The sequence below is a fragment of the Perca fluviatilis genome, chromosome 7 (assembly GCF_010015445.1).
Source record: "Perca fluviatilis chromosome 7, GENO_Pfluv_1.0, whole genome shotgun sequence".
NCBI classification, from domain to species: domain Eukaryota; kingdom Metazoa; phylum Chordata; class Actinopteri; order Perciformes; family Percidae; genus Perca; species Perca fluviatilis.
In genome coordinates this window covers 19,611,594-19,639,110 of record NC_053118.1, presented here as the reverse complement: position 1 = coordinate 19,639,110, position 27,517 = coordinate 19,611,594, and the positions used below count along the sequence as shown (strand labels likewise).

At 39.7% G+C, this 27,517-nt stretch overlaps 2 protein-coding genes and 1 long non-coding RNA gene across 15 annotated transcripts in view; 1 reads left to right on the top strand and 2 right to left on the bottom strand.

Moving 5' to 3' along the window:
- Positions 1-4,181, top strand: part of hdac9b (histone deacetylase 9b) — a 40,136-nt gene extending 35,955 nt beyond the window's left edge. For 10 of the 13 annotated variants that reach the window (XM_039805074.1, XM_039805073.1, XM_039805080.1 and 7 more), the window contains one exon: positions 2,256-4,181. In XM_039805074.1, coding sequence (XP_039661008.1) covers positions 2,256-2,639 — 384 coding nt within the window. In that variant the 3' untranslated portion in view covers positions 2,640-4,181. The remainder of the gene's footprint in view (positions 1-2,255) is intronic. The other 3 variants (XM_039805076.1, XM_039805086.1, XM_039805078.1) reach the window with 1 other exon arrangement.
- A 9,318-nt stretch (positions 4,182-13,499) lies between these two features.
- Positions 13,500-24,608, bottom strand: LOC120562701. Its single transcript, XR_005639810.1, has 3 exons — positions 24,355-24,608; positions 19,057-19,178; positions 13,500-13,521 (listed from the first exon to the last, which is right to left on the bottom strand). It is a non-coding gene; the product is annotated as an uncharacterized LOC120562701 (long non-coding RNA).
- Positions 24,609-25,958: 1,350 nt separating this feature from the next.
- Positions 25,959-27,365, bottom strand: twist1b (twist family bHLH transcription factor 1b). Its single transcript, XM_039804886.1, has 2 exons — positions 26,677-27,365; positions 25,959-26,512 (listed from the first exon to the last, which is right to left on the bottom strand). The coding sequence occupies exon 1, from the start codon at positions 27,205-27,207 to the stop codon at positions 26,701-26,703; it is 507 nt and encodes a 168-aa protein (XP_039660820.1). The 5' UTR covers positions 27,208-27,365; the 3' UTR covers positions 25,959-26,512; positions 26,677-26,700.
- Positions 27,366-27,517: the final 152 nt, after the last annotated feature.

Genomic DNA, 27,517 nt, shown 5'->3' with positions numbered 1-27,517 from the left:
AGGTCTCGTGAGGTCTTATTTTACTGCAGGGTCTGATTTAATCATTTTAGGCACACATATGCTGATCTATTTTTAGCATTTTGTGAAAGCATCTGTGGTAGCTCAGGTTTACAGACCTGTGCTGTTGTTTGTTCTTCCCTGGAATCCTGGTGTTATTTCTGCGAAGCAAAGAACTTCTGCCTGACTTCAAATAGGGAAGAAATGCTTCCCCTGCACTAATTCTGTTATCATAGCTTAAGGCATCAGTGCTGTTCACATGCTAACTCTGTGAAATTCAATTCTGCTAAGTTCAAATGAAGGAAAAAGTGCCCAGAATACATTTTGTTCCTCTGTGGCAATATTTGTGTTTCTGTTAGCTGGCCGAGGTGACCTCGCTATACACAGAGTGTAATTATTCTGGTGAGGGACGTGTGTGAGGTGGCAGACACTGTGAAAGGCAGCATTGTGTGAGCTCACATACTGATGTGTCCCAACGCTGGGCCCTGAAAGAGCCACGGGGACTATAGAGCAACTCTTACCTAGATGTAATAAAAAGCTCAAAGCAACACAAGCACTTGAGTTGTAAAGTACATGTGCAGCTTCAACTGTAACAAACCATTTCAGTTTTATTTCCTCTGTAACACTAAAAATAACTAACATGTGTCATTGCCAGGCAGCTGAAATTAGTTTTAATATCAGCTGTAATCGTTGAAAAGTACCCTGTGAAGTTGATTTGATTTGAAAATGGCATCATTTTGGAATAATTGCGACATCTTGTCGAGGAACACGTGAACAGGCCCTGCTCTGATCACTCAGGCCAATGAGATCGCAAGTAAAGCCTCTTTAAGTGGAGGTTATAAATGGCCATTAATCAGGGATCAGCCCTCCGTGTTTATTGAGAGGGATCTCCGAAACATTGCCCTAATTAATTTCCTAGCAGAGGCTTGTCTACTGTTGTTTTTAAATGTCCTTCAGTGCCTGCAACAGTAGGGGGCACTAATGGAAAAGTACAAGTGCCTAGGAATTTTAGGAAGCCGTATACAGTGTTAACTAATGCCAAGCTAAGGAGGCTAATTCTTAGAGCTGAAAGGATATTTATATAAGGCCTACATTCTGTAGACAGTAATGTTGTAGGTTACCAGCTAGGTTAGGTGCTTCTCAGTCCTGCTCTTGGAGCTCTCTTGTGTCACACTAATCAAATCATAGCACCATTACAGTATTTCGGATTTAGCAAAGCTGCGTCACTGAAACGTCCCTCTGCATGGAGTTTTGTCTGTCAAGCTAAATTTCAAATCATGTGCCTCCGTTTCGGGTAACAAATATTTAACAATTTTTGCACTATTACCCTCTGAAAAATCCAATTTTTACAGCTTTTTAACCGTTTTGACATTTTGATGTCTTTGATACTTAGCTCCTGGTGCACCTATTAAAATGGAGAATTAATACTCTGATTGATAAAAAGATATTTGATGTAAGTAAGATGAAACATGCTTCCTACACCTGGTGCCTTGGTGCCAACAACAATTAACAGGAGAAAACACATGATTTACTCTAGGCAAGACTTTGTACATTCTGAACTGTAAATTAAGCAAGTGAGTGACACTTATCCATTTAGCTGAGGCTGCCGCCATTATTGAATTCTATTAACTCACATAGGCAGGTCCAATGGTTAATCTGATTCCCCTCCTAAACCTCTTAAAATGTACTTTACCAAAGCCACCAGCCAGAAACTTTATCAGTTTGGCATTTGCCTTTTTCACATCATGAAAGTTACAGTAGCTTTATTACATGATGCAGAGACAGAGTCTGAGTTTTTGTGTGTTGCTCTAGTGTGAGAAGAACACTTTATTTTACAAAATGCTCACACTTAATTGTCCATCACACAGTATACTCTGTATGATCGGTTTTCCTCACATTTGTTCTAAATTTAGGAAAAAATAATAACAAATAAGAGCTAAGTTAATATGGACACAATTGTGCTTTTTTTTTTATAGTTACAGAGAATGTTAAGGGATTGATTTGATTGATTAGAGATTTGGTAAAGTAAAATATGTTTGAGTTTCATTTTGTTTGTTTTTAGTTTTTTGACATCCAGATAGTTTGGAAACTAACTATTATTAAATGGCTATGTATAGGTAGCTGAATAAGACTGTACCTTTTTGTTTTTAAAAAGTAAAGCTAACCCTTCTGCTATTCTTTGGATGTGATTGCATGTTTGTTATTGTTTATGTGGTGGAAACCTAAAATGGATATTCTTTTTGCTCTGATTGTTTAAGATCATTGACTGCAGGATATCATCATTAATGCGGAGCCAATGTGTTTTGCAGCTGTTGTCCAAGTCCATTGAGCAGTTACGTCAGCCCAGTACACACCTGCAGGAATCGGAGGAAGAGCAGGAGGAGCAACACAGAGAGCTGGCAGAGAGCATGCAGGAGGACAGGCTGCCCCCTGGAGGAGTCATCCGGAAGCACACTCTGAGCAGTAGCAGCAGCAGTGGCTCAAGCGGCGAGCTCCATGACACTCACTACGGGGTCATCAAGGTCAAGGAGGAGCCGGCTGATAGTGAGGATGAGGCCCTGACCAATCAGGGCTTAGAGTCCGAGCAGAGCGCCTATCTTCACCAGGTCAAAGGACGACTGGTAATAAGAGCCATGATCTGAGAAGGGAAGAGGATGAGATCACACACTCGCAACATTCGCAGATAAAGAAATCTCTACAAACATGTGCATCTACATCCCTGCAGTTTACACACACACACACACACACACACACACACACACACACACACACACACACACACACACACACACACACACACACACACACACACACACACACACACACACACAGACAGCCATTGCACAGGTGGCCAGCTCTCCCTGTGATGACATAATGACCCCTTTACACTCAGCTGCACCCCACACAAGACTCTGTTTGTGATCTTTGTGTAGTGATCTCTGTAAAATATGTACGTTTTACTTTTGTGTATATAGTATGAAGACCATTTAGACCGTTCCGTTTAAGAGCTGCTTTGGTTGTCTAGAGTCTGCTCAACTGACAAAAACGTTCTATCTACATATACTGTTGATTAAGCATCAAAGGCGATTTCTAGTGGGAACGGTTGAACAGGTGTACAGCTTGGAAGAGCCAACTTGTGTTCCCATTGTGTACATTTTTGCCATAAAATATTTGAATGCTCTTTTATCCTCTTTAACTTTGAGAGTAATCATAAAGTTTGTTAAAGAATTTAATACACTACATGCTCCATTGTTCTCAAAAATCTGTGATGATCTTCCACGTAAAGTGGTCTCAGAACTGAAATAATTATGAACATCTGTGTTTGAGAGAATGTATACTTAAATCCTATCCGAGGACGATCCTTTAGGGCAGGTTTTTGCGCTTGGAGTGATATTGCCATTGGAATATGGTCCACTGCTCATATTGCAATTTGAAGGATAAAACACTAAATCCCTGCTTGGGTGTGCAGGCATCTCCCAGCACACCACGAGTCTCCATGTCGCTCTCTCGGAGCGGTCCCAGAGCCAGGGCCCTGTGTTAAGCCCAGCTCTCCTCTTCCTCTCCCTCTGGGTCCAAATCAAAGCTCGGCGGGTTCCTGCCCAGCTTTCAGCAGAGGAGTCAGACAGAGAGAAAGAGAGAGAGGGCCGGGCAGGAAATGCCTTCTAGAAGCCAGGAGTTGGAGTGATTCATGTGTGCAGGAATGTTGAGAGAGGAGGACCTCGGGTTGGAGGAGTCCAAGGGGCCAGGCTTGAGAATTGATTTACTGTCAAGGCGAATTACAAAGTGAGTGGGGATATGGTTTAGGGAGTCCCTGTTAAAGGGAATCGCTTCCTTCATATTCCCTTGTGGCATGCTTACCTCAACATGCAGGTTTGATGTTACTTCAATAAAAAAAAAAAAAAAAACCGACGGGACTTTGCTTCTTTTTCTTTTTTTGAGCCTGTTTTCCCCTGAAAGTGCCCATTGCGACATGTATAGTCTGTCTTAAAGTGATCAATCAAATGTATTGCTTAGCCGTAAACCTTCCTGTTTCGTTTGTACTGTCGACTAAATGTAGAAAATGCTAGTATGAGGTTCTGTGTTTGGATTCATGTGAAAATCAAAACTGTCTGTCTTATACTGTACATTCAGATTGTCCGGTTTTAATGTTTTTAGTGTAAGTAAACACAGCCAGAACAATGTGAGTCTTGTTGTCTTGCTCCTTTGATTTGGTTGTAACGAGAACCCCTTTTGCTGCCAGTGGGGGGGGGTTGGGGGGGGTTGGGGAGTCCTGTGGTCTGTTCATAGCATTTTTCACTTCTTCTCTTTCTTGCCTTGTGTGATAAACCTTTTTTAAATAAAGTCCATTTACCTTTAACGTTCTTTTGCAGATTATTTATTCATATGTCCATCACATTAAGAGGCTGCATGCATTGGACAGAAAGCAAAAACACCTTATTCCATTAAGTCTTTCAGAAACCTTTTAAACTTTCTGCTTTATATTGAAATTCACAGATTACATTAATAATAATTTTGGTATCATCATCTCAAATGGCTAATGCCTAAATCATTAGCCCAGCTTGATTTTCCCACACTAGGTCCTATAAAACCCAGCTCTTTATTTTCAGAGTATCTTTGTAACCCTTTAAAGGGAGCTTAAGAGGCTTTCAAAACATGTCTTTGATGTTAGCAAGCAAGGCTTCTTGTGGCAGTATTAGAGCAGTCAAGATAAGGTGAGCTGCGAGAGGGTGATATATTACTTGTGCAGATTCTTTCAAACCAAGCTTAAGCAATTTCACAGCAAGCTTAGTTCATGGGCCTGGCCTGATATGCTATACACGCAATGATGAAACTGGAAAAGTTCACTCATAGTCTAGTGTTGCTCTCTGCACAACACCACTCTGAGAACATCTTTCAAATGACTGCCTGCTCTTTGCTACACTTTGTAAATAATGGTTTGAGTAAGACCTTTAATAGATAGTAGATTATATAAAACAATACATTTTATATAAACTCTTTCATGAAACTTTCATGAGAGCTCCTAAAGTATTTAAACAAAGGTGTAGAGTTGGGCTGTCTTGGGCTTCAGGCCCTTGTGATTTTAAATGAGCTGTTACAGAGGCAGAGAAAATAACGAAGCCCAAATCCATCTGCGCTGCCCCTCCCCAGCTGCCCACAGAGCCAGTTGTAAAAGCAAACAAGCATTTTTAAAGGTGTTAGGAAGTAAGGACGACATAAGCCTACTTATTTCCTCTAAATGGATTAGACTCTAAGTGAGGCCTGAATTTTTATCACCTACAGTGCTGTAAAAAACAGCCATTTGGATGCAGTGTGCACACACATGCACAAATGTCAAGGCGTCAACTCTAATGGCTTTATTTCTAATGCATGAGGATCGACAAGAACACATATACTTACACTCAAAAAGCCTTCTAAGACATGAAATAATGTGTTTGGAAGCACAGTCAGAATAAAATGCACTCTAAGCACAGCACTGTTGCCAACACTTAAAACCCAGGACTTTCGTATATATCTATACTACATGAAATAGATGCAAGTCTAATAGTGCAAACCTCATTAATGAAGTGCTGTGGTCAGCTTTCTATATACGATGTATCACTGCCTTTTCAAAAAAAATTATAGTCTATAAAAGTCTTTGCAACATAGTTTTTGCAAATGAAATAGATCTAATTCTAAGTGAGTTTAACACATTTTCAAAATTTAATCAGGATTTCAGCCTTCCTGGAACTTTTCTACCATTGCCAAATACGGTGTCCTGGTGTTCATCCTGCTGTAGCCAACTGATTTACACCAGATGTAATTAACTGCCACTGACAACTGCTAGCTATTGATTAAAAAGAGAAAGAGGCATCAATCCTCTAGGTTGAGGACCAAGACTGCAGACCCCTCCACTGGTTGAATAATGCAGCTGTGAAGCTCAGGCTGTTGGCTGAAGATTTACTGTTACAGCATCATGGTAAATACATGCTCCGCACATTACACATTATTAACCTCTAAGGAAAATGAATACAGCAAGACGACAGGTCTCTGATTTGAAAATGACAAATCTTTTACATTTCTTTTCCTGCTTTATCTCTTAGTTTATGCACTTGTATTATCCATCCTCTCTGAGTTTCTCTCTGCTGTCATAGTTGGTAGCAGTCACAATTAATATGAAAAACCTTGCTTCATCCAAAAACAACCAAATGTTCTGTACTTATGCGGACTCGCTCAATGTTTCTGTACTTTCTGATAGAACACCCTGGATTGGCACTTAGGGGTACTTATTGTGGGTTGTTATATAAATTCATACTATGTCTCCTGGTCTTTTGAGTTGTATTTGAGTGAGTATTCACAAGTGTAACAGTGTTAGATGCTGTACATTCAGTGTGCTTGCCCCATCTGGACCACCAACCATATTTTACACTATGAGACATAAGTCACTTCCTTGCCGGTATGTAAATGAACAATAGCTGTTCAATCACCAGTAACAATGCAGATCCATGTTAGCGTTTCTAGATCCAACAATGGAATGTCAGAAAGAACCCCTTACACACCATGCATCCTGAAAAAGCTCCATGATGGAGAGCCATGATGTAACCAACTGGACACACTCTTACAGCAGTCTCCTTCTGACTGCAGTTGGTCATGTTTCCAAGTCCTAATATTGAAGGTATATTGCTAGAGCTAATCTCTATTCATGCCATGAAGCTATTATGAAGAATGTTTGATGTTAGCTGTTAACAAATTAAATTAGTTTGGGTTTTGTTCCGTTTTCTTATGTTAGAGGTTGACACAGCGTATATAAAATATGTTTGCCTCATAAGTCGAGGTGAATGAGGAAGTAATTTGTTAGATGAACCTCTTCTACTTCAAACCCTGCCCACCAGAGTTGAAGATGACTTAGGGCTAAAACAGCACATAAAGGAAATTTTCCAGCTTTCTTGTGTGCATGTTAAAAATTGTATGAATCTGGCATCTAGTGGTACAACGTGGTGTTTTTCTTTCCATGTGCTGTTAACCGTGCTCAGGGTGCAGGACCAAACGGAGGAAACTGTTGTGTGTGCTGGTGTGAAAAAATGCACCTCAAAAAAGAAAAGAGAAATAAAAGCACTGATGTCAGATGGGTGTGGAGTCGACTCATTTCTGTTGGATTCATTGTGGCCTGTGAGGCCAAGATTTCTTTCTTTGATGACTTGCGTGCCTGTCAATGAACATTAAATCATAAACTCTTTGAGATTAATACATCTAAAACTGTATTTCAAAAGTAATGTTGGCTTTGTTCAGTAAGCATTTAAAAAAATGTTATACTTCTGAATGGAATATGTGTTGTTTTTACACTTCATGTGAATTGACCTGAACCACAGGAGACAACAGTTTTTTCAAGAACAGAAGAAGAATTCCACATCCTTTCTTGTCTCCTGAGATAAAACATTGATGACCCAACATAGATAGCGGTAATATCACTGTCAGTCTCCCTGACTGGTGTCATCCATACTGTTATCTTAGCCTTTTAAGGATTAATATACCTTTTCAAGTTTAATGAGATAAAAGACCTGGGGGAGTTCTCCCCCTGCTGTGTTCAAAGACCATCCGGTCCGAGGAACTGCTTTATCTCAGCCACTGATTGACCTGGCTGATAGGTGATACTGAGGAACCACAGTGGTCCAGGGAAGTGGCCTCTCCACTCAGGAGATGGGGACTGGCAAACTTGGCCTCTGCTGTCTGAGAGTATCCCATCAGTGGAGCTCTGGCGTCCCTGGGATGCCGTCTCCTCTCTTTGATTCCTGTGACCGGGCACTTTTACGTGCCTACCTCCCTCACACCATTCAACCCAGAGCCCATAAAGCAAGTCTGCTGCTCTGCAGCTAGTTGGACAGGACGTGTTTGTAAGTGTTGCCTGAATGCACCGCCAGGCAAAATGACACCCAGAGGGCTTGTAAGACTTGTGATTTCTTCTCCAAGCCTGTGCCAAGAGACCATTTTGAGCTCCACCTCAGTTCTCCTAAACTTTTTGCCATTTGTGGCTTGTGACCATGGGCCACTGGGGTTTGTCTCATGATCTATATGGCATTGCAAATGCAATGTATTAACTCATGACATAATCATAAATGAAACACAAAAAGCAAATAATAATAATATAATAATAACCTTCAAAGAAAAACATTTCTTGAAAAAATATTCAAATCAACATTAAATTCTAACCTCTATAGAACAATACTATGTTCATTCAGATAAGTTATCATTCAACAAATATACATTCAAGACTTTGTCCATATTGTGGAAAGCATGATAAATCTCTTATTATGTGGTTCATTTCTACATTTTAAGATATTCCAGGAGATTTAAGACACAAGATAGTGAGGTATGAGGAATGCAGCCTGAGCGAACATTGCCCTGGGGAAATATTTGTCAAGGAGGGTTTAAGGGCTCTCTCATTATCAATATACGTTGAGAGAATAAAATGGGGGGCCCCTGAAAAGGTCCCCGAGGCATCTGCATGCAAGGGAGTTCACGCTGTACACTACATCACAGGCTAATCTCTGAGGGAATCATCTGTGTGTGGATACACGAGGCACGTGTTGGTGCAACTGAGTAGCAGGTCGGAGACAGTGGGAAAAGCAGGGCTCCAAGCTCCATTAATGTTGCTGCTGCCATGTTTGCTCATCTGTGCAATTTCCAAATAACGTCATCACTAAGATACACTGGAGGCTACGCCTGATGCCTGTTGGCTGTTGGCTGTCTCATGCAAAATTTACTGCTACTATGTACAATTGCATAGTCTAAGGTATTTGTAGATATAACGTTCAAGTACTAAAGTGATACTTTTTTGGGGGGTTTATTTAAATTGAGTTTATTTTTACTTATTCTGTATTATTCATTGTGTAAAGCTAAGATGAAGGTGTACGGTACGGGTCACAATTGCCGGGTCATAAATGCAATAAATCCATGTTTTGCTGTGTTCTAACTCTGCAAAAGTGGTATTATTTTTTTTACAAAGTGTTGATATCTCATTTAAATGCTAAAATATATAATAAAACATTAAAAGCTCTTTTCTACAAGTTTAAGAATGACGACACTCTGAGACTAAGGGTTAGATTGAAGCAGATTCAATAGTCAGGGAATTAAACAGTGGAGCTTGAAGGTTCCTTATTGACCTTGGAAATAGCAGGTTGACAAAAAAATTTCAATAAAGGTCCAACTTACTTGTCAATCTCTACTGCTTTTAACTACATTTTATGGCCTTCTTCAGTTATAACAATTACAGCTGGAGGGCTGCGAGAAATAGTTAAAAGCTTGGGAAACAAGTAAGTTGGACCTTGTGTTAAGATTTCTTTTTTCGAATTGAACAATTCTTAATGGTTTATAAACTTGTTTAATGTTTGAAATTAAAAGTTTGTAAATGAAAGCCTGATGTATGGATTTAATTATGGCTCTGCTCTTGCAGGAGACAAATCAAATTAAGGCTGCCGTATATTTAAATTATGCTTCACTTTGGTGAAAGTTGTTTATCTTTGCAGTGTGAAACCACAGTGGAATCTTGAGGGAGCATGAATAGTTTGAAGTAAACGTTTCTGGACAATATATGAAAGGTTCTTAGACGTCAGTACAGTCGTGATGTGCGCTGGAGTCGCTATAATTCACATAATTCATGATGAGGAATCAACTGCACAGTTTCATGTTGTGTGACTGGTTTGGGTAGAGGCCAGACTGTGAAACAGTACTGTGACAGATCCACAGTGCTACATCACAGTTTTAACAGAACAGCCACAGTGTAGGCACGTTGTTGACTGAACATAACGCACCACTAATGTAATGTAAGAATGTGTTACCCGACCAGACGGGAATGTGTGCCCACGCTGGCGCTAAGAGTCGTGACAGAGCATTTCTTTTGACAAAGTGGGAAATCACCATCTATATGAGGGGATCATGTTATTTAAATGCATAGAATGCCACAAATTGTGGTACACTGAAGTTAATGGCACTTCCCCTCATGTTTTGAAGTTCAGCTGGCACTGCCACCTCATATGGCCTGGTGTTAATCTGCCATGAACAAGCCTGCATTATGCCAAGAGTGCAGTGGAAGTGAGTGGGAAACAGGTGGCCTCAACTTTTTCTCATTCCTGGTCTGAGCGTTGGCTTCTGGACGCAAAGTTGGACAGCCTGCATTCTTAGGGGGGAATTTCCTCCCAAGCTACTTCGTTAGTGATGGAAAATAATCTTAAAATACTACTCAAGTGTTTACATGTGTGGAGTTGTGCAAAGCAGAGCCAATTTTAGTGTTTAAGGACAAGTTCATCATTTTGGTAAATATGTTTTTGTTTGTTTTTTGCTGAGAGTTATGGGACGATAGATATAGCTCTCATGTTTGTGCAGTAAATATGAAGCTACCGCTAACAGCCTTAGTTACCTTAGCATAGCACAAAGCTAGCCTGGCTCTGTCCAAAGATAAAATCTGCCTGTCACCTCTAATGCTTAAATGTTGCATATTATACTCATTTTAAGATTCATACTTCTAATTTGGGTTTCTAGTAGAACATGTTTACATGATTTAAAGTTCAGAAAACACATTTGTTTTCTCATACTGTTCGTCTGAATATACCTGTATTTACTCTGTGTTTAAAATGCCCCATTTTAGCTCCTGTCTCTTTAAGCCCCCCTTCCGAAAAAGCCCAGTGCTCTCTGATTGGTCAGCGTTTATGGGTCTTTTGCATCTGCGCTGTAGGAGTCTCTGCACCGTCACTGAAGCCGGGGAATGACTGTAATGGCACTCTAGCGGTACTTTCTACCTATATACAGTATAGTTGTGACATCACAACCGTACGGAAGTCCTTACAGCTCGTTTTAAAGGCACAGTTTCTGAATATGCGCTGTGTGCATTCTCTGTGGATTAAGCGTTTTAACAATTTGACAATATTTATACAGCACCTCAACCTTTATAAAAAAAAGAGACATGGAAATCTCACTTTTTACAATATGGGACCTTTAATCTGTTTAGAGGTGCTGTCCTAGAGGATTCGGGCTAGATGTTTGTCATCCGAACACATTCTCGACAGCTCAAAAATAAAAAGAGAACATAAATATCACTGTATGTAAATTATTGCATACAAATACATGAAAGACAACAGACAGTCTCTTTTAAAAGAATGTCCACATCTCATCTTCAAAAGACCTTGTTCACTGTTATCACTTATATATCTTGGCAACAGCACAGAGTGTAAGTCCATGGATTTGAAGAAATTGATAGCAGATTGTCTGCAAGGCTTCTGGCACGAGAAAATGGGTAGTAACATCACAATCACATCACAACTGTCTGTTTTCTCAACAAAGTGGAAAAATCAGAAAGTTTTTTTTTTAACTTTTTGACTAGATGAAGATGAGGGCATGTAGCAGTGTTGGGTTTTGGAAAAGTTTAAGGTGGAAACTTGATGAAAATAGGAAACGTTTTTTGGTTGGAACCCACTCTAAGTTACAGGTTTATGTTCTGCCTTATTTGATTGGCTGCTATATGAGGGAAATCACTTTTATCATATATATGTAAAAGTCACACTGAAACCAAGCAGCTACTGAGCAGTTATTGTCAAACAGTCGTCCGCTACAGCAACATTTCTGCACAGGTTGTATATTAGTTGCCTAGTATGTATGTAACCCCACTTTTTCACACTAATAGACACAGTCAGGTGTCAGTCAACAATACGCAGACAGCCTGGGGAGTCATGCGAGCTCTAGTCCTCTGGTGCTGCACTTGGACAGAGATGAGAGAGTGCGGGGAGAAAGAAAGAGGCCTGCTTTCCATAAAGTTCTGGTATCCTGTGAGGCAGCTCCACTTCATAATCATAAATCGTCTAGATGGAAATTGGGGGTTCATCATATCCCAACATAACAGAGAAGTTTCAAAATCAAAAGATGGACTGGCAGTTCTCGTGACAGTTTAATATCAATGGAAAGATTTAGAAATTTCCCAAGGTTTCTGTTCAGTTTTATTTGAAGTTTTGCAGCTAGAGAGGGCAGCTAAAGAATGTTTGGAGTTCAGTGCAAGTTCAGTTTGCATAAAAACTTTCCTTCTTATGATGAACATATATTTCAGCTCGTTTTCTCTTATCATCAGAAGTAATGAATGTGAAAAGATGTGATTCTGGGTTTTTGATTCTCCATGTGATGGACCCAGCTCCTTCATCTCTCTCCTGGAGGCTGTGGAGGACTGAGGTCCCCAGCCTCTCCCTGGCTGGTGCTCCGGCCAGCTCTAGCCCATGCGTGTAATGCTGTTTGTAATGAGAAATCTAAACAGGGAGCAGCAGTGAGGCATGACAGGAATGTGTTTCCATTGGAGGGAGCTCCATGCAAGAAAAAGAGAGGAGAAAAAAATAAAAAAAAAAGAATAAGAAGAAACGTTGAGGCAGAGTTGTGTCCAGAAGGAGCGCTCACTTGGGCCAAAGCGGAAGACTAATGTTATTGTACATTGGCTGTCTCTCTGCCAGCCCTCCCTCACCAATTGGTTCCTGGTCTCCTTACCAGTTTCTCCCCCGCCTCTCTCCCTCTTTCTCTGCTTCCCCGAGACTCTGTTTGCTCAGGTGGACAGTGACACAGTTCTGAATGAGCCCCAGTCGTCCCCCCATCTGCACGCATGGCTGTAGACTGTGTCATCGAGTCAGAGTCCGGAGGGGCCTGCGGAGAGCTGGAAGTTGAAGCTTCAACCCGGGTTCACTCTGGATGGGAGGGAGCAGGAGGTTGAGGGACAAACACTGGGAGGAACAACACAGGAATGGAGGGAAAATGCAAATGCAAAGAATTGAGTGGCATAAACAGAGGGAGAACAAGCAAAGGGAGTGAACAAGTTGGGGTGAAAAAGGAGGGAAAGAAAGACAGATAAAGAATGATCGAGAGCGAGATGTGGAAAAAAATCCGACCACCCATTTTGAAAATTAGAGAGGGGTGGTTGTAGTCTGTGGAGGCCGTCTTGGTTTATGGTCCATGGAGGATGTCTTGAAACAGCGCTGTTTAGAGTTTATTTTATCATGCCACGCCGCCTCAGACCCTCTGTCAGGAATCTCATTCTGCAAAGACTAATTACAGTGTAAACACTACATTAAAGTCTGCAGGCCACTCCACTTCACTGTTTACCTTTTCTTCCTAACAATCCTGACATCCCTCCACAGATTGATTTTTTTCCATAGAAACCTTCTCTGCTGGTGTTTATTTGTTTTGAAACTTGCATGCAATTCATGCTTGAATGGATGGACGAATAACAGCTCAGTTTGAAAGGCTGCAGAGTTGGTCCCACCTGCAAAATGCAACTACATTTCACTCTGAGCATAACCAGGTTCTGCAGAGAAAAAAAGAGCAGAAAATACCAACGTTCAAGTTGCCAAAACATTCAACAGATGCAGTACATTGTATAACTGGTGACTGTCAAAGGGCCCAACACTCGAGGGAGTCAATTGAACACAAAACTAAATATCTCACCATTTATAAAAGAAGACCAGGAAACTCTGCTTCATTTGCACATGCACGGGTGCTGAGGAGTGGTCACTCAGTGTCAGTCACCTGCATGGCCGAGGCAGAGAACGTAATTACTACCACATGGCGGCCAAAGGGGCGGAAGAGAATGCTTTTAAGGCAGCCAGAGAGTTATAGCCCCCCCAGATCTTTTAGCATATGAAATAAACAAGGGAACTGCTCCTGCGTGCGAGTGTATATGTGTCACTGTTTGTATCCTTTGTATTTAGTTTTTTTCATTTCATGATCGCTGTAGAATACCTAACCCTACCTGATTGTCTTGTTTGCTGATACAGAAAGTTAGTTACAACAGTGGTGTAAAAAGAAGATCAACTACTACACCGACGACAAGTCCTGCATTTATAATTAAGAGAGGATGTACAAAAAAATTACAAAATGTACTTTTAGTATCAAAAGTAAAAGTACTCATTAGGACGGCCTTCATTAGGGTAATATTACTGACTTACTATTACTTATGCATTAAGATATGAGTGGCTTTGAACTGATTTATAAACTATCGGATAGTTTCATTTGTACAAATGCACGTATCTTATCAGCCAATCACGTTTTGCATGTAACAAGTAACTATATCTATCAAAACAATTTAGTGGAAAATTGTGCAATATTAGCCTCTTTAATATGTAGTGAAGTAGAAATATCTAGTCACATAAATGGATATACTCAAGTAAAGCAGAAAGTATCTCAAAATTATGCTTACGTACTTGACAACATACTTATTTACACCCCTGATTAATCAGGGTTAATATGAAATTTAAAAAAATCAATAAAATAACGTAACGTAGTTACACATAAAAGCAGATTAATCCCCCCGTATTTGTCAGTATAAGATAAAAATAGGAGGCTATAGTGTTGGTGTGTGTTATGTGATTTTTACACTGACACCTGAGGAGTGTTGATATTCAGGCTGGGCCAGTACACCCGGCAGCTGACCGGGAGGTGTAATAGGTTGTCTTACAAAGCACAGACAGGAAATGAACCCTGGTATCAAGCTTGAATCAGCTACATCTGGACTGAATTATTCATCCTGGTTGTTTTTGGCTGGTGATAAATGATTTAGTCACACCGCTGACACCATTTCTCAAGAACAAATATAATTATGATATAGCACAATGAAAAAAAGTGGAAAAAGATGACGAGAATGTTGCATTTATTCACCTGCAGCTGTAAGAAGAACTATTCAATTATAATAATTTATTTTTAATTTTGGCTCAATGGTGATTAAATATTTGCAGGGTTGAATCATCCCTAAGCCTTCTTTGTTGCTTGATTTGTCTCCTCACTGTGTTTTCTCTTTTGTGATTAACTGTGTTCTTAGACAATCAATCCACACTGTGCCTTCTGTAATTTCAAAATAAAGCAAACACATTATTATCCTTATCTTGACACAATGATCTGATGTCGAAGCTGATTCCAGTATTTTGTTGCACTTGCACACAGGGTGGACAAGAGCAAAAACATTCAAATATCTTCCCAGTCCAACTCAAACACTGCCATTTCTGGTGTGACCACAGGGGGAAGCTTAATAGCTCCTTGGAGGTTATGAACTGTTGACAGTTAATAAGTCATAAAATTCCCCCTTAAAGAGGATGCTAGATTCCATCTGCAGGGCACCCAGTACAAAGAGCCGGAAAGTAAATATCTTGCAATGGAAGTGGACAGGAATCTCTCAATGGCTGCACATGGAGAGTCTCTAGAGCTTTTTCCTCAAGGTTTCGTGATTTCTAGAGGCATGGAGTAAAATGCTTACATTACTGAGTAATTTTCCCTTAAAGTAAACTGACTTTTTTCACTTTTGGAGAATATGAGGCTTTGAGAGTGGAGGCAGAACATTGCAGGCAACTGACCTTCGTGATTACAGCTCATATTATTGTACTTGTCATCTATTTCTCTTTGCCCCTTGGGATGTTTGCCATGGTAACAGCACACAGCGGGCTGTCTGGGCTGACCCATGCTGTCCTCTGCATTTCCCAGCTTGGCTGTGATGAAGGGAAGTCTCTGCCCATGATCCCTAACCCCTGATGAGGAGGGTTCTCAATTTCAGCTCCAGGTCCTGCATGGGCCTCACATCCCTCTCTGCTCCTTTGCCACCACCGTTCCACCCCCCCCGATCCCCCCATTCAACCACAAAGGGCATCCCTTCCTTCAATAAATAGCTATTTTCTGAGCCAAACTGTACTAGATTACCTAAACTGTCCCCTCTGGCCTCTCAAAGAGAACAAGTGCTGGTCGTCAGAGCCTGAGCACGCTTGACATTTTGATTAAAGAAATATTTCAACATTTTAGGAAGTACACTTATATGGCTCGTGTATGTACAGTAAATATGACACTACCACCAGCCAGTAAGCTTAGCTTAGAACAAAGACCAGTAACAAGGGGCTGTGCAAAAAAATCAGTCTATCAGCTGTTCCAAAGCTAAGTGATCAACACGTAATATAGCTTCAGTTGCTGCAAAGGGATTGTCAATGAACAATTAGTAGATACATTTGGCATCAACAATTGTGAGTTGCCAGATACATTAATTAACAATGTTAGTTAATAAAAGTTGATAAAAAAATTGGCAAAATAATAATTCAGCATAATATTCCTTGTTAATTAATTATATAAATGTAATTTCTTGGAGAAGCAGTTGGCTTTAGAGGCGCCTTTTTTTCCAGTGTTTGTGCTAAGCTAAGCTAACCGTCTCCTGGCTGTAGCTACATATCAAATGGAGGGACGTGAGAGTGGGATCAATCTTCTCACATAATTCTCGGCAAGAAAGCCAATAAGCGTATTTTCCCAAAATGTCGAATTATTCCTTTAACAGGGCCAACTAGACAGCATGACTGCCTGACATTATTTTTGAAGTAGAGTTTTCCCGTCTTTCAGCAAAGACTTGTGCTGTTAAGGCTATAATTGTACTGCTCATGCTGGTTTGACAGGTGTCCTTGCCATATGCCGTGACACCAGCCTTAACAAGCCTGGAGCACTGGAGAGACTGGGCTCCACGTTGGTGATGGAGTACAGCCACAGATTGGAAAGAACAGAATCGCTCATGCAGCTTCACCTGAGAGCAAAACTAACAATGTTTTGGCTGACTCTTCTCAAACTTTAGGACGTCCTATATCCTGGGATACCCAGGGAACAAAAGTTGTGTTTTTTGTGTCCTGTGGGGTTGAAAGAAGAAAATCTATTTACAAAAGCATGAAAATATTTTATCACTAGCAGCAGGGGCAGGAGTGTTTTAATGACCTGATCCACAGGCCTCTGGCTGGCTGCAGGCTTTCTCAAACTGCAAAGAAAGAGCCCACTGGTCTGCCTGCCAACCCTTGGGGCAGCATTGAGATGAAACAGATAAGATGATTGTTTCTAATGAAATCCAGATCTTTAGGTCTGTCTGGACGAGGACTAGCTGGGCCCCTTCTCCATTTTTTTCCTTTTCTTTTTTTTTTTGTTGAAGGGGGTGTTCCATATTGATCTTGAATTTGAAGGGAGACTGTGGAAGTCGCTCCCTAATTCAAACCAGAGCTCCAGTACCAGCCCTGGTGGAGCTTTGATGCTTTGAAATTCTGCAAGCGAACACGGCACCGTCAGCCTGCTGGACCCTGTTGTCCTGACAACCCTAATTATCTTCCTTTACGGCCTAGTTTTTACACAGGAAGGGGACCATTATGTTCTTTAGGCATTTGCATCTCTCTGGGGCAAGTGTTAAAGGTCAGGGAAATGAACCAAAATAACACATAACATGAATACAGCAGAGCAAGCATATGCGTGTGTGAGAAAAGGTGACTCATTGCAACACAGCCAATACTTTGGCAGGCATTTCTTTTGTAAAATATTTCTTGAATTACTTACTTGAACATGTGTTCCCAAGAACAGTTGAAACTCCAACTTTCTGCAGTATTTTGTCAAGGTTACAGTGAAGAGCCTCTTCATGTCAATACATGTTTCTTTTTTCGATTGTCTTGCTAACTCACTGGACTTTTTTTCTTTCTATGCACCATTCAAACTAAATTCTACATATTCTTTGTCCAATAAAAAGCACAGGAAACTGCATGCGTTGTGAAATAATGAGCCATTCTCTACTGCTTAAGAGAACTATTTTATTAATAGGCTACTTTGAGCTTGCTCCTAAAATAACAGCAGTCCAATCACAATACATTATTCATTCTTATAATGTGATAATACACTTGTAATACAAAATAAACACAGCACTGTTTTTCCTGATGGGTTTCCAGTTGTGTTCAGACATCGTCCGTGGAAAGTTAATGTGCCACATGTACTTCTTTGCTCTTGGATAATGTACGCTGGTACCAGACTATTTGGTTCAAAAACAGCAGAACATGGCCCAGACTAAACTGCTGCTTTTCACACAGTAGATACTACAGCTCTGACATCTTGTTCATATATTTTAAAAAGGGAAAGTGTATGGCTGCCAATCACCTGCCTCAAAGAAGGGCTTTCAAATGATTAACAAGGATTTAATTCATTGCACAAGGCTTTATTTCCTGTTTTATATAGTTTGGATGAATACAAATGCCAACCACTGAAGTCGCAAATACAATCATGCAGTCGTTGATGTTGCAGTTATAAATGGATAGAAACTTTCAAACAAACTCAACATTTGGAATGAAATAAAATGAATTTATTCAGTTAGTCTGTCTGCCAATGTATTATAATTAATATACTCTAAATCTAAGCAGGGAGTGTTAAAATGAATAAAGGCCTGGGTGAAATGTGAGCTACTACTCAGGAATCCAACCTCTAACATTTACTGTTAAAACATTCTCTAATCAGATTTCTGTCTTTTACTAGAGTGGGACTTCTGTAGGATTTTCTTGATGTGCAATCATGCATATAAAAAGGATGATATGTGGTGTAACAATGTCAAGTAATAAAAATTCAAAGAGATTGAAAGTCAAGTCAGTTATCACCCAGATCTTATCAGACTGACCAGTGTAGCTGAATGAAGGGGCCTTAAGTGGTGTCGCTCTGCCAGGGGTCACAGAGAGCTGCGAATCAAAGGGGGAGCCAGAGGTTGACCAAACACACTGTTCTCCCACTGCCCTTGTGTAAAACTATCTGCCAAACACCAGTGGTCCTCTTTGAACTTGATTTAGCACTAAGGTCACAAACAGCCGCTCCTCTGTAGTAGAGGACGAAGCTGGCACCCTGATGACATGGAGATAGAGGAGATGTATGTATTATGTATTTATGTTGTCTTACACTGAGATTATCACTGGGTTCTCTAATGGGGGTCTCACACAGACTTCACTGTTATTATAGTGAATTATAACTATAACTGCGCAGGCTATTAAACTTGCAGTTTTTCCACATTTATGGATAGGGAAGTATTTTTTCATGTGTAAATATGAGCATTTTTGAATGTTTTAGATATACATTTTTACACAAATTGTGTAGTTTAGAAGTACACGGTTGTTCTTGAGTTATGCCTGTGCAATCAGCATATTAATGCATCACAATTACAGTTCAAGCTATCAGCGAAATATCAAAAAACAGACAAATGCTTTTAATAATTAGCATTAAAAAAATATATATATTTTTTTATATATAAAACAAACAAACTTGTTTTTCATATTGTTGCTGTTGTTGTTGATGTCATGGTTGTGGTCATCTGACCAGGTGGCTCCTCTGTCGGTGGACTGAAGGATCCTGACGCCTCGTGTGATAAGGCACCGACGCTCCTGCTGGGATGTGAGGAAATACATCATGAGTCATAACTTATATAGAACATTAAAGCCAGGTGAGAATTTGCCTAAAGTAACACATATAAAATGTATCCTGTTTATTACTCAGTGACATATGCTATGGCAAAAGTTGAAAAGATGATTAAAGTTTTCGCATTTGCTTTATATACTGTACTTCACAGATAGTTGTCCAGAATGCAAATTTCATTCACTTATTTATTCTACATAAGCAGTTCAACCACATAGTTTAGTTTTTTTCCCCTCAGTTGGCAGTTCTATAAATCAGTTGGTTGATTCTATATTTGATTTTAGCACATTTCTCTATTATTATAGATATATAAAGATATAAAGCCACTTAAGAGTAAAAATCCTCAGGACTTTTGTTACAAAATTTAAGAAACACATTGCGTCCAGTTTCAATGACATGTGAATGGATTCTTCACAGCAAAAGTCCATTAGTTAAGTCAAAGTTTTGGTTTGGCACCATCCTTCCTTGATTACCCTCAATAGGGTTTTTATTTAGTTTTTTAATGCTACTGTTTTGTGCATTTTGTGACTGTATGCATTACTAAATATGGCGTCCAATACAAATGATAAAGAGTTGGTTTGTTGGGCATGTCCCTTTTTTATCAAAGACTAATAGTCTGTATTAGGACAAGATGTTTCCAGTGATTGTCAATTGCATCTTCATAATGCCTGCTAAGAATTCACTAAATTGGATAAGAATAAAGTGTTTAAAATGCTTCAGAGGGAATAAGGAGAACATTGTAACTCTAGGTAACAACACATCAATTATCAGTGTGACATTAGAGTCCCGGTATTCAGCGTTGGTGGGACTTTTGGGCCAGCAGGTTAATGAAGGCAATGGGATTAATACCCGGGGAGTGGTGAAGAGCCCTCGGGGACAGAAGCAGGGGACGCTGCATCATTAGAGCCCTATTAACCCCAGGGCAATACAAGGACTGCTGAATGTTTCAATCAGTGCCTCAATAAGGGACAAATTGTGCTCTGCCTTCATTCACATCCAGGAAGAACTTACTTTGAATCAGTTGAGATTTTAAATAATGTTTTCACACACACACACACACACACACACACACACACACACACACACACACACACACACACACACACACACACACACACACACACACACACACACGCGCGCGCACACACACACACACACACACACGCACACAAACACACACATGTTTATTATAAGCTAATAATATTGAATTAACTCGTTTGAATAGATTTATCTTTTTACAGTGAGTTGAGACATTTACTCAGGGAACTGATGCATGTGCTTTATAAGCTTCACTAATGTGTGGTTCAGTTTCCACAATGAGTGAAGCACTCATCAAACAGTTTACATTCTATAGTGAGGTATTCTTTTTCCCTCTTCCCTCAGAAAATAATCCTTTGTATTTCATGCTCAAACTGGGGCTACATTTATATACTCCATCTTGATTGAACATAAACAGGAATGTTTGAAATCACTGCGTTGGACTATGACTGCCCTCCACTCCATCTGTATGTTTATACTTCCTGTAAGAGGCCCTCTATTTATGGACAACCGAAGAACACAAATAATCATCCCCCTCCAGTAAAAAAATCTGCTTTTATTATCTGCAACGTTTTGCAATGCCTTTGTGTACGCTCACGCTGCCTTCTGATTGCCTGTTTATTATTCCAGCGTTTCTGCAGAGCCAATGGGGATCTGGCCAATTCTAAAAGGTGCCAATACTTTTTCAGCCTTTTCCTGTCTGTGACATCATTGTGCATTCACACTGATCCGTGTCTTGTCTGCAGCCTGGGTGGCACACAACACACGCAACAAAGGTTGAACACAAGGTGCACACGTTTTGACTGTGCCCTTTGGACGTGTATCAAAGGACATCTCTGGTCCTGGATACAATCACATGGAATACCTAAATCATGCCGTCATTCTTCATGACCAGTGTGCATTTTACTGTGATGAAACGCTGACCTGTTATGCCTTCATATTTTCGGTTGAAATCTTTAATTTGCCAACATAAACATGGTGTGTGTCAACAAGCCCTCAACCAGATTTAAACAAGAATCTGTTTAACATTTTCTCAAACAGCCAAGGGCATCCAATTCCTCCTGTTGAGTCCACTTTTATCCAAATATTTCAAGAAATACAGTTTCCTCATTGTAATTTTTACATTGATCATTTTCCTCAAGGGCCATACAACTCTTCAGACATAAAGTGTCATGTTGTTTATGATCTCAGGATGAAAATCTTTGAATTTTTGCAAATTAATGTTTATCTAAATAAAAAAGGAGACATTTCATTCAGTATCAAAGTTTTTTAAATGCAAAATACATGATCAAAGCAAGTTTTCTTTGTCCTTTTTTTTCAAAGATGAAGATCAAAAATGCAGTTTGCAGTTGTCTGAAAGCATGAGCAGGAATCAGTAAATCGTCAACATTTTGCAACTTTCAGTCAATAATTTTTCCAAATACTTTTGAAGCCTAATACCCTATCACCTCTCTCATTGTTTTTCGTTCTCATATGTTTCCATAAATCAAGTTTTTTCAAAATTGCTGCACAGGTGTCTATTCAAATGTTTCTTGGCATGAAGTATACTCACTTCTCGATGCCAGGTTAGAGAGACAGTATTAGACCCTGTCTTGGATTAAACTGATTTATAAAAAGACAATGTTTTATATTCATGGAAAAATACTCTTGAAAGTTAGATTCCCACATATTTACAATGATGCTGATCAGTTTGTTTTCAGTCCTTTAAAACCAAAAGTTGATTATCAAGAGTGTAATGTGTGATTTCAGGAGAAACGTTTTGAAATGATGATGAAAAAAGAACACTGTGAAACCTCGTGAACTTTGGTTCAAACTTTTGTTGTCGAATGAGCTTTATCTGATTGCAGAAATATGAGTTTCCAATGGGTCTCCAACTCAGCGTGCAATGCATTTTCAGAAACACACCTGTGCGTCTATTGTTGCATGTTTTTGATTTAGGAAAGGATTCTCATTGAAAGTTTGTAGTTGCTTTTACATCTTCAGCTATTTTGTTTTAGATTCAAGCTTTAATTCACAGTAAATCAGATTAATTTTGTTGCACAAATCTGGTGACAAATACACTCTAATAATCTGACAGTGCTCCATGATTTCTTGTCCTGTCTATGCACCACCTGTCTATACCTGTCTATACTGTGTGTATCGCATTGGACTTTTCTGCTCTTTTTGCATTTCTGGTTGGACACAAACTGCATTTCGTTGTTTTTGTACTCGTACTCTGCACAATGACAATAAAGTTGAATCTAATCTAATCTAATTGAATCTAATGACTTGAACTGATTAAAACTGGTTGTTTTTCTGTTTTTCAGATTCAGAATGAGATGGATCATTATCATCTTTCTCCTGCAGTGAGCAGATGAGAAGAGGGGCGGAAATATGAAAATCCATCTTTTATTATTTGACAAACATCTTCCTCACTTGATGCCAGACCTCATGGTGTCATGTGAAAAAGTATACGTACACATCTGCAGGTAGCTGCTCATTTTCAACAGCAGTATAAGTTCAGAGGAACTTTAACAGTCATAGCTGCTATATCTGCTCAGAGATGCACAAAGATTATGAATGATTATTTTTTATATGCATATCCTTCGGATCATATATTCAACCACATTTTCTTCAAATTCATTGCACAAAAAAAGAAAATCAGATTTCCCATCTTTAAGACACCTTTTATTACCATGGTACTTTTCTGATATGTCTATCAAATAAAATGTCCTCTCAACAAAGAACTGAATTTTAGATATTTATGTATTCAATAATCAGCAGACTCCAGATGCAAGAGGTATGCACTGTAGCTGTCTGTTTCTGTTTAGCCTCTCCTCTGTTTCCTTGCCTCAAGTGCATTTCTGTACTCTGATCTTATCTCCACGCAGTTCAACTACTCCTGGCTTTAATATGCACTTTCTGAGGCATTGTTAAAGGTGTGGATGAAACTGTGTGTGGGCCTGAAAAAGTTTGATTACCAACCAGAGGACCTTTCAATTCTCACTGAGGCTCAAAATGGAAAATCTGGAATTTCACTTAACATTGTGGCCGAAGTGGCCGTAAAGTCTGCACCTGCTCTTTCCTGTTGAGCTCAGAAATAAACTGTTTAATGCAACAGCATAAAACAAACAGCAAACTTAAGTCTTCTTGTGCACATATTGTTAAAGTTATTCTAACCATCTCTTACAGTAATTATCAGGTACACCATCTATTTTCAAGTAAGCTGCAATTGAAAAGTATAATCAAATAAAGATTTTTAAGAAATGCAAAAAACTACGTAAGTAAGTTACAAAAAATTATTAAAACACGTTTAAAAGAAGCTAAATATGGAGGTCAAAATAATAAATACTTGATATATCACCTGTCAGCTGGTGGTGCTCGTGAATGAATTGCGATATGTAGTTACAAAACCGAGAGCTTTTATTATTATCAATTATAGTTTTTGCGCCAGGCCCCATGACTACAGCCTAGTCAGGTTAAGTTTACTTAGGCCTATTATTATTATTATTATTATTATTATTATTATTAGATTAATAAATTGTATAATAAATTTTAGTAACTCATTAATATCACTGATTTAATATCAACGTTATTATAGCTGCTCAAAAACATCCAGAGCAAACGAATCATTTGGAGGAATGGAAACATGTTACTCAGATAATATAGAAGTAGAGAAAAAAGTCAAATCTAATTTGAAAGTGCAGTCAATTTAGTTTATTTATTATTACTCATCTTATTGTCCATATCTGACACAACAGTTCTCGTATAGGCTTAGTCACGGGTTAAATATGTGTCATACATTTCTTTTTTTCCCCCAATAGCTGATTCTTGTCCGTTAGTTCCTCCCCTCCTTTAAGCCCCCTCCCTCCCCCCCAAACACACACACACACACACACACACACACACACACACACACACACACACACACACACACACACACACACACACACACACACACACACACACACGCTCTTCAAAGTCTAAATCTTCGACGGCAGAAGGCCCGTTAGTGTTGGAAGCTTTAGAAAGAAGCATCCTGATCTTTATATATCTTAAAGACAAATAATCAGCAAGTCAACCTCTCACACGATCATTAATACAGACTGTCTAGCTTTTCCTTCAGCCTACCTTTGTCTCAGCGCGTACAGTCAGCTCCAGATCCTGTTACTCCCTGCAGGTGGCCCTTTTTATTAATCCATTTTAATCAAACCTGCTGGATGATTTTAATGTAGGACTGCAGACTCACAGTCTGTGTGGAAGCAAAGCTCCTCCGAGCTCTCTCTCTCTCTGCAGTAATGCGCTGCACGGCGAGTCTCTGCACAGTCTGAACATCTGCTCGTTTCACGTGACGTTTTTTTAAAAATACTAACATCTGTTCTAAATAGGTTTCATTCTGTGCCTCTGCATCGTGTCAATTGCCAACTCCTCTCTCCTGAAAGAAGGGGAGAGGAAACTTATTTAAGCCTATTGCGATGCACAAAGGCTGGGAATTTAAAAATAGGCTGCAGCTTCTATTTATTGTAGGCCCTGTATATTTATCTGGCATGAACTGAAAACCTAACTGCAAAAGTTTAAAGAAAAACTGCTTATTCATCTGGACTGTGTGTGTGAATCATGTCCCCCCCCCCCCCAACATTTCAGTGAGATGGCCTCTATATGTAAAGACCTACAGCCATACCTTCTCGGCCTCCTTAAATTTCATAGACATCTGGGAATTCCATACATGCCTCGGAAGCCAATTACACACCTTCAAACGGGCACACACTTTGATTTGGACAGTGAGAAACACTTTCTCAGATCACTGAGATCAACCACAGCACCATAACAGTATGAAAGATTTATTTAGTGACAATAATACCTTTCATGCGAAAAGACGCAGAAAGTATTATTGGTTATTATGTGGCAGATATGCAGAATCGCAAGAGATTATTGCCAATACAATAGGTAAAATAATCCCATTTATTATTTAATTGTTTGAATTTGTCCTCATGAATTTATATAGCCCACGCATCGTTATGCTGCAATAAAACAGTATAGAAGAAAGTCGTGTTAGTTTGACAAAATGTCTAAATCCTAAGCATGTACTGCCCTGCTGCTTATGTTCAGCTGCTCGCAGAAGATAGACTGTATCATGGGCCCAATAGCAGGTTGACATGACCCCAGTGTAACTTATTTACTCATAATGGTGCGTCTCAGGTCCAGTCCTTAATCCAACTGTAAACAAATCCAGGAAAAGAGAGAGTGAGAGAGAAGCTGGAGACTAAACGAGGCCTTTCAAATTTTAATTAAAATGGAATCTTAACTTCGTTTACAGACTAACTCTGTTTTCTCTATAGCAGACTTTTTCCGCCATAATACCTTTTTTTTCACGTTTAAATTGTTTTTTTAGTTTTAGCTATAAATGACGAGAAAATGTATTTTTCTTTGTTCCTTTTGGATGTGTAACAATGGCCTATACAGGCTATGAAAAATAGCTGCATGTTTCTCCAACGCTTTCACTCGAGCCAATAATAACGCCATCTGTTTTCCCAAGTGACTGGCGATATAGTGGAAGCTTTTGCCATTAAATCTGAAGTGAAGTAGCAGTCCACGAGATGTTTCGTGTAATCGTTTATCTTGTCTACCAACTAACCAAAGTCCAGTTTATTTTATCTTCATTTTGGCCTCAGCCGTTTGCTATTAACAATTCAATTAGCTTGACACAAAAAAGAAAGAAAGTCAAAGGCAAACACTTTAGTCGTCATTTTCTTTAATGCAAAAAATATACAGACATTTACAAAAGAAACGATGATAAAAATAGGAATGTATTTGTATTTCAGACACAGGATCTATTCCTCAATGTAACACGTTTCACCAATAAATAAATAAATGTATTCTGACAATATTTTGTTGTTGTTGCACAGGTTAGATCCACACAGTCAGCCTATAATGTGAGCTACACCACCAGTTGACAGTCTCACAACTGCTTCAATAATGCACTTTGACCTCCACAGAAATAAGTCAAAAGACATGCATTCAAAATATCCTTTCCTTAAAAAAAAAAAAAAAAAAAAAGCCTAAAACATGATATTTTTTAACATTCGTCGTCAACAAAATGAAAACGCATCAGAATGGAAGTGTGTGGAGCAATAGGCTATCACACGGCTGCAGGTCCCTATCGGGCCTCTGCAAAAAATGATCCCCCAGAGCTTCTGTGGTCTTTGGTTTAAATAGAGTGATCCCATGTATCCAGCATTGGACTCCAGATTTGTCCCGTCGGAATGTGATAAGTAGATTCAGCAGTCATCTGTAGGTTAGACAAGGCATTAGGCTAATTATCACTAAACTGTGCAGATAAGTAAACAAAATAACGCTTCATTAGACCACAGCTATAGCCATAAAAGAACATTTTCTAGAGGGTTATTTTTTTTTCCCACAGTTGAATGGATTTTAGTTGAAAATCAAGCGTACCATAGGGCATAATTTCTCCAGATGTTAGTGGGATGTTGACATGGACCAAGCGCCCTCCATCCTCCACACAGAGAAGGCGTAGCTCAGCCTCTCATGAGCCACATAACTACAACTTGACATTTTGGAGTCCAGCTCGTCGCTCTGCAGCACCTGGTAGAGAAAGTCGATGTATCTGGCTGCAAGTTTTAGGGTCTGTATTTTGCTAAGTTTGTCAGATGGCAAAGTGGGGATAATTTTCCGCAAAGATGCGAACGCCTCGTTGAGAGACTGGGTCCTCTGTCGCTCCCGGACGTTTGCCATGACCCGCTGCGACTGGAGCTCCTCGAAAGACTGGGGGCTGCTGCTGCTGGACTTCTTCCCTCTTTTCCCAGGGGTCGGGCTATCTGAGTCCTCCCCGTTTTTCCTGCTCGGTCTCCTCTTCCTCCCACACCTCTTCGGCTGTCTGTCCAGCTCCCCCTCGCTGTTGCTCAGGCTGTCCACAGGAGAGACAGGAGAGCTGCCCGACTCTTCCCCCAGATTTTCCTCAGACATCTCCACTTGGGTAGATGACGACAAGAAAGTGTCCAAAAAATGATTTCCCTCTCATGAAGTCACGGAATTGGTCCACCTGTAAGTTTATCTGGCTTTGAAGACACCAAAGTATCCATAGATGGGATCCTGGGAGGACAAATCTTTTCTGATACTTGAGAAACTTAGGCAGTTCTTATAGGCTGCATGGCGTAAACTTTTTGGGGAGGGACAGGATTGGTCAAGAAGATGGATTACGTGAAGCGAGGGGTGGGAGCATCCAAGGAACTATTAGAAAGCTCCTAATATAAATCCGAGTTGGAATAGATAACGC

Coding starts and splice junctions, on each gene's coding strand:
- twist1b (XM_039804886.1), bottom strand. CDS start 27,207: ATGTCTGAGGAAAATCTGGGGGAAGAGTCGGGCAGCTCTCCTGTCTCT.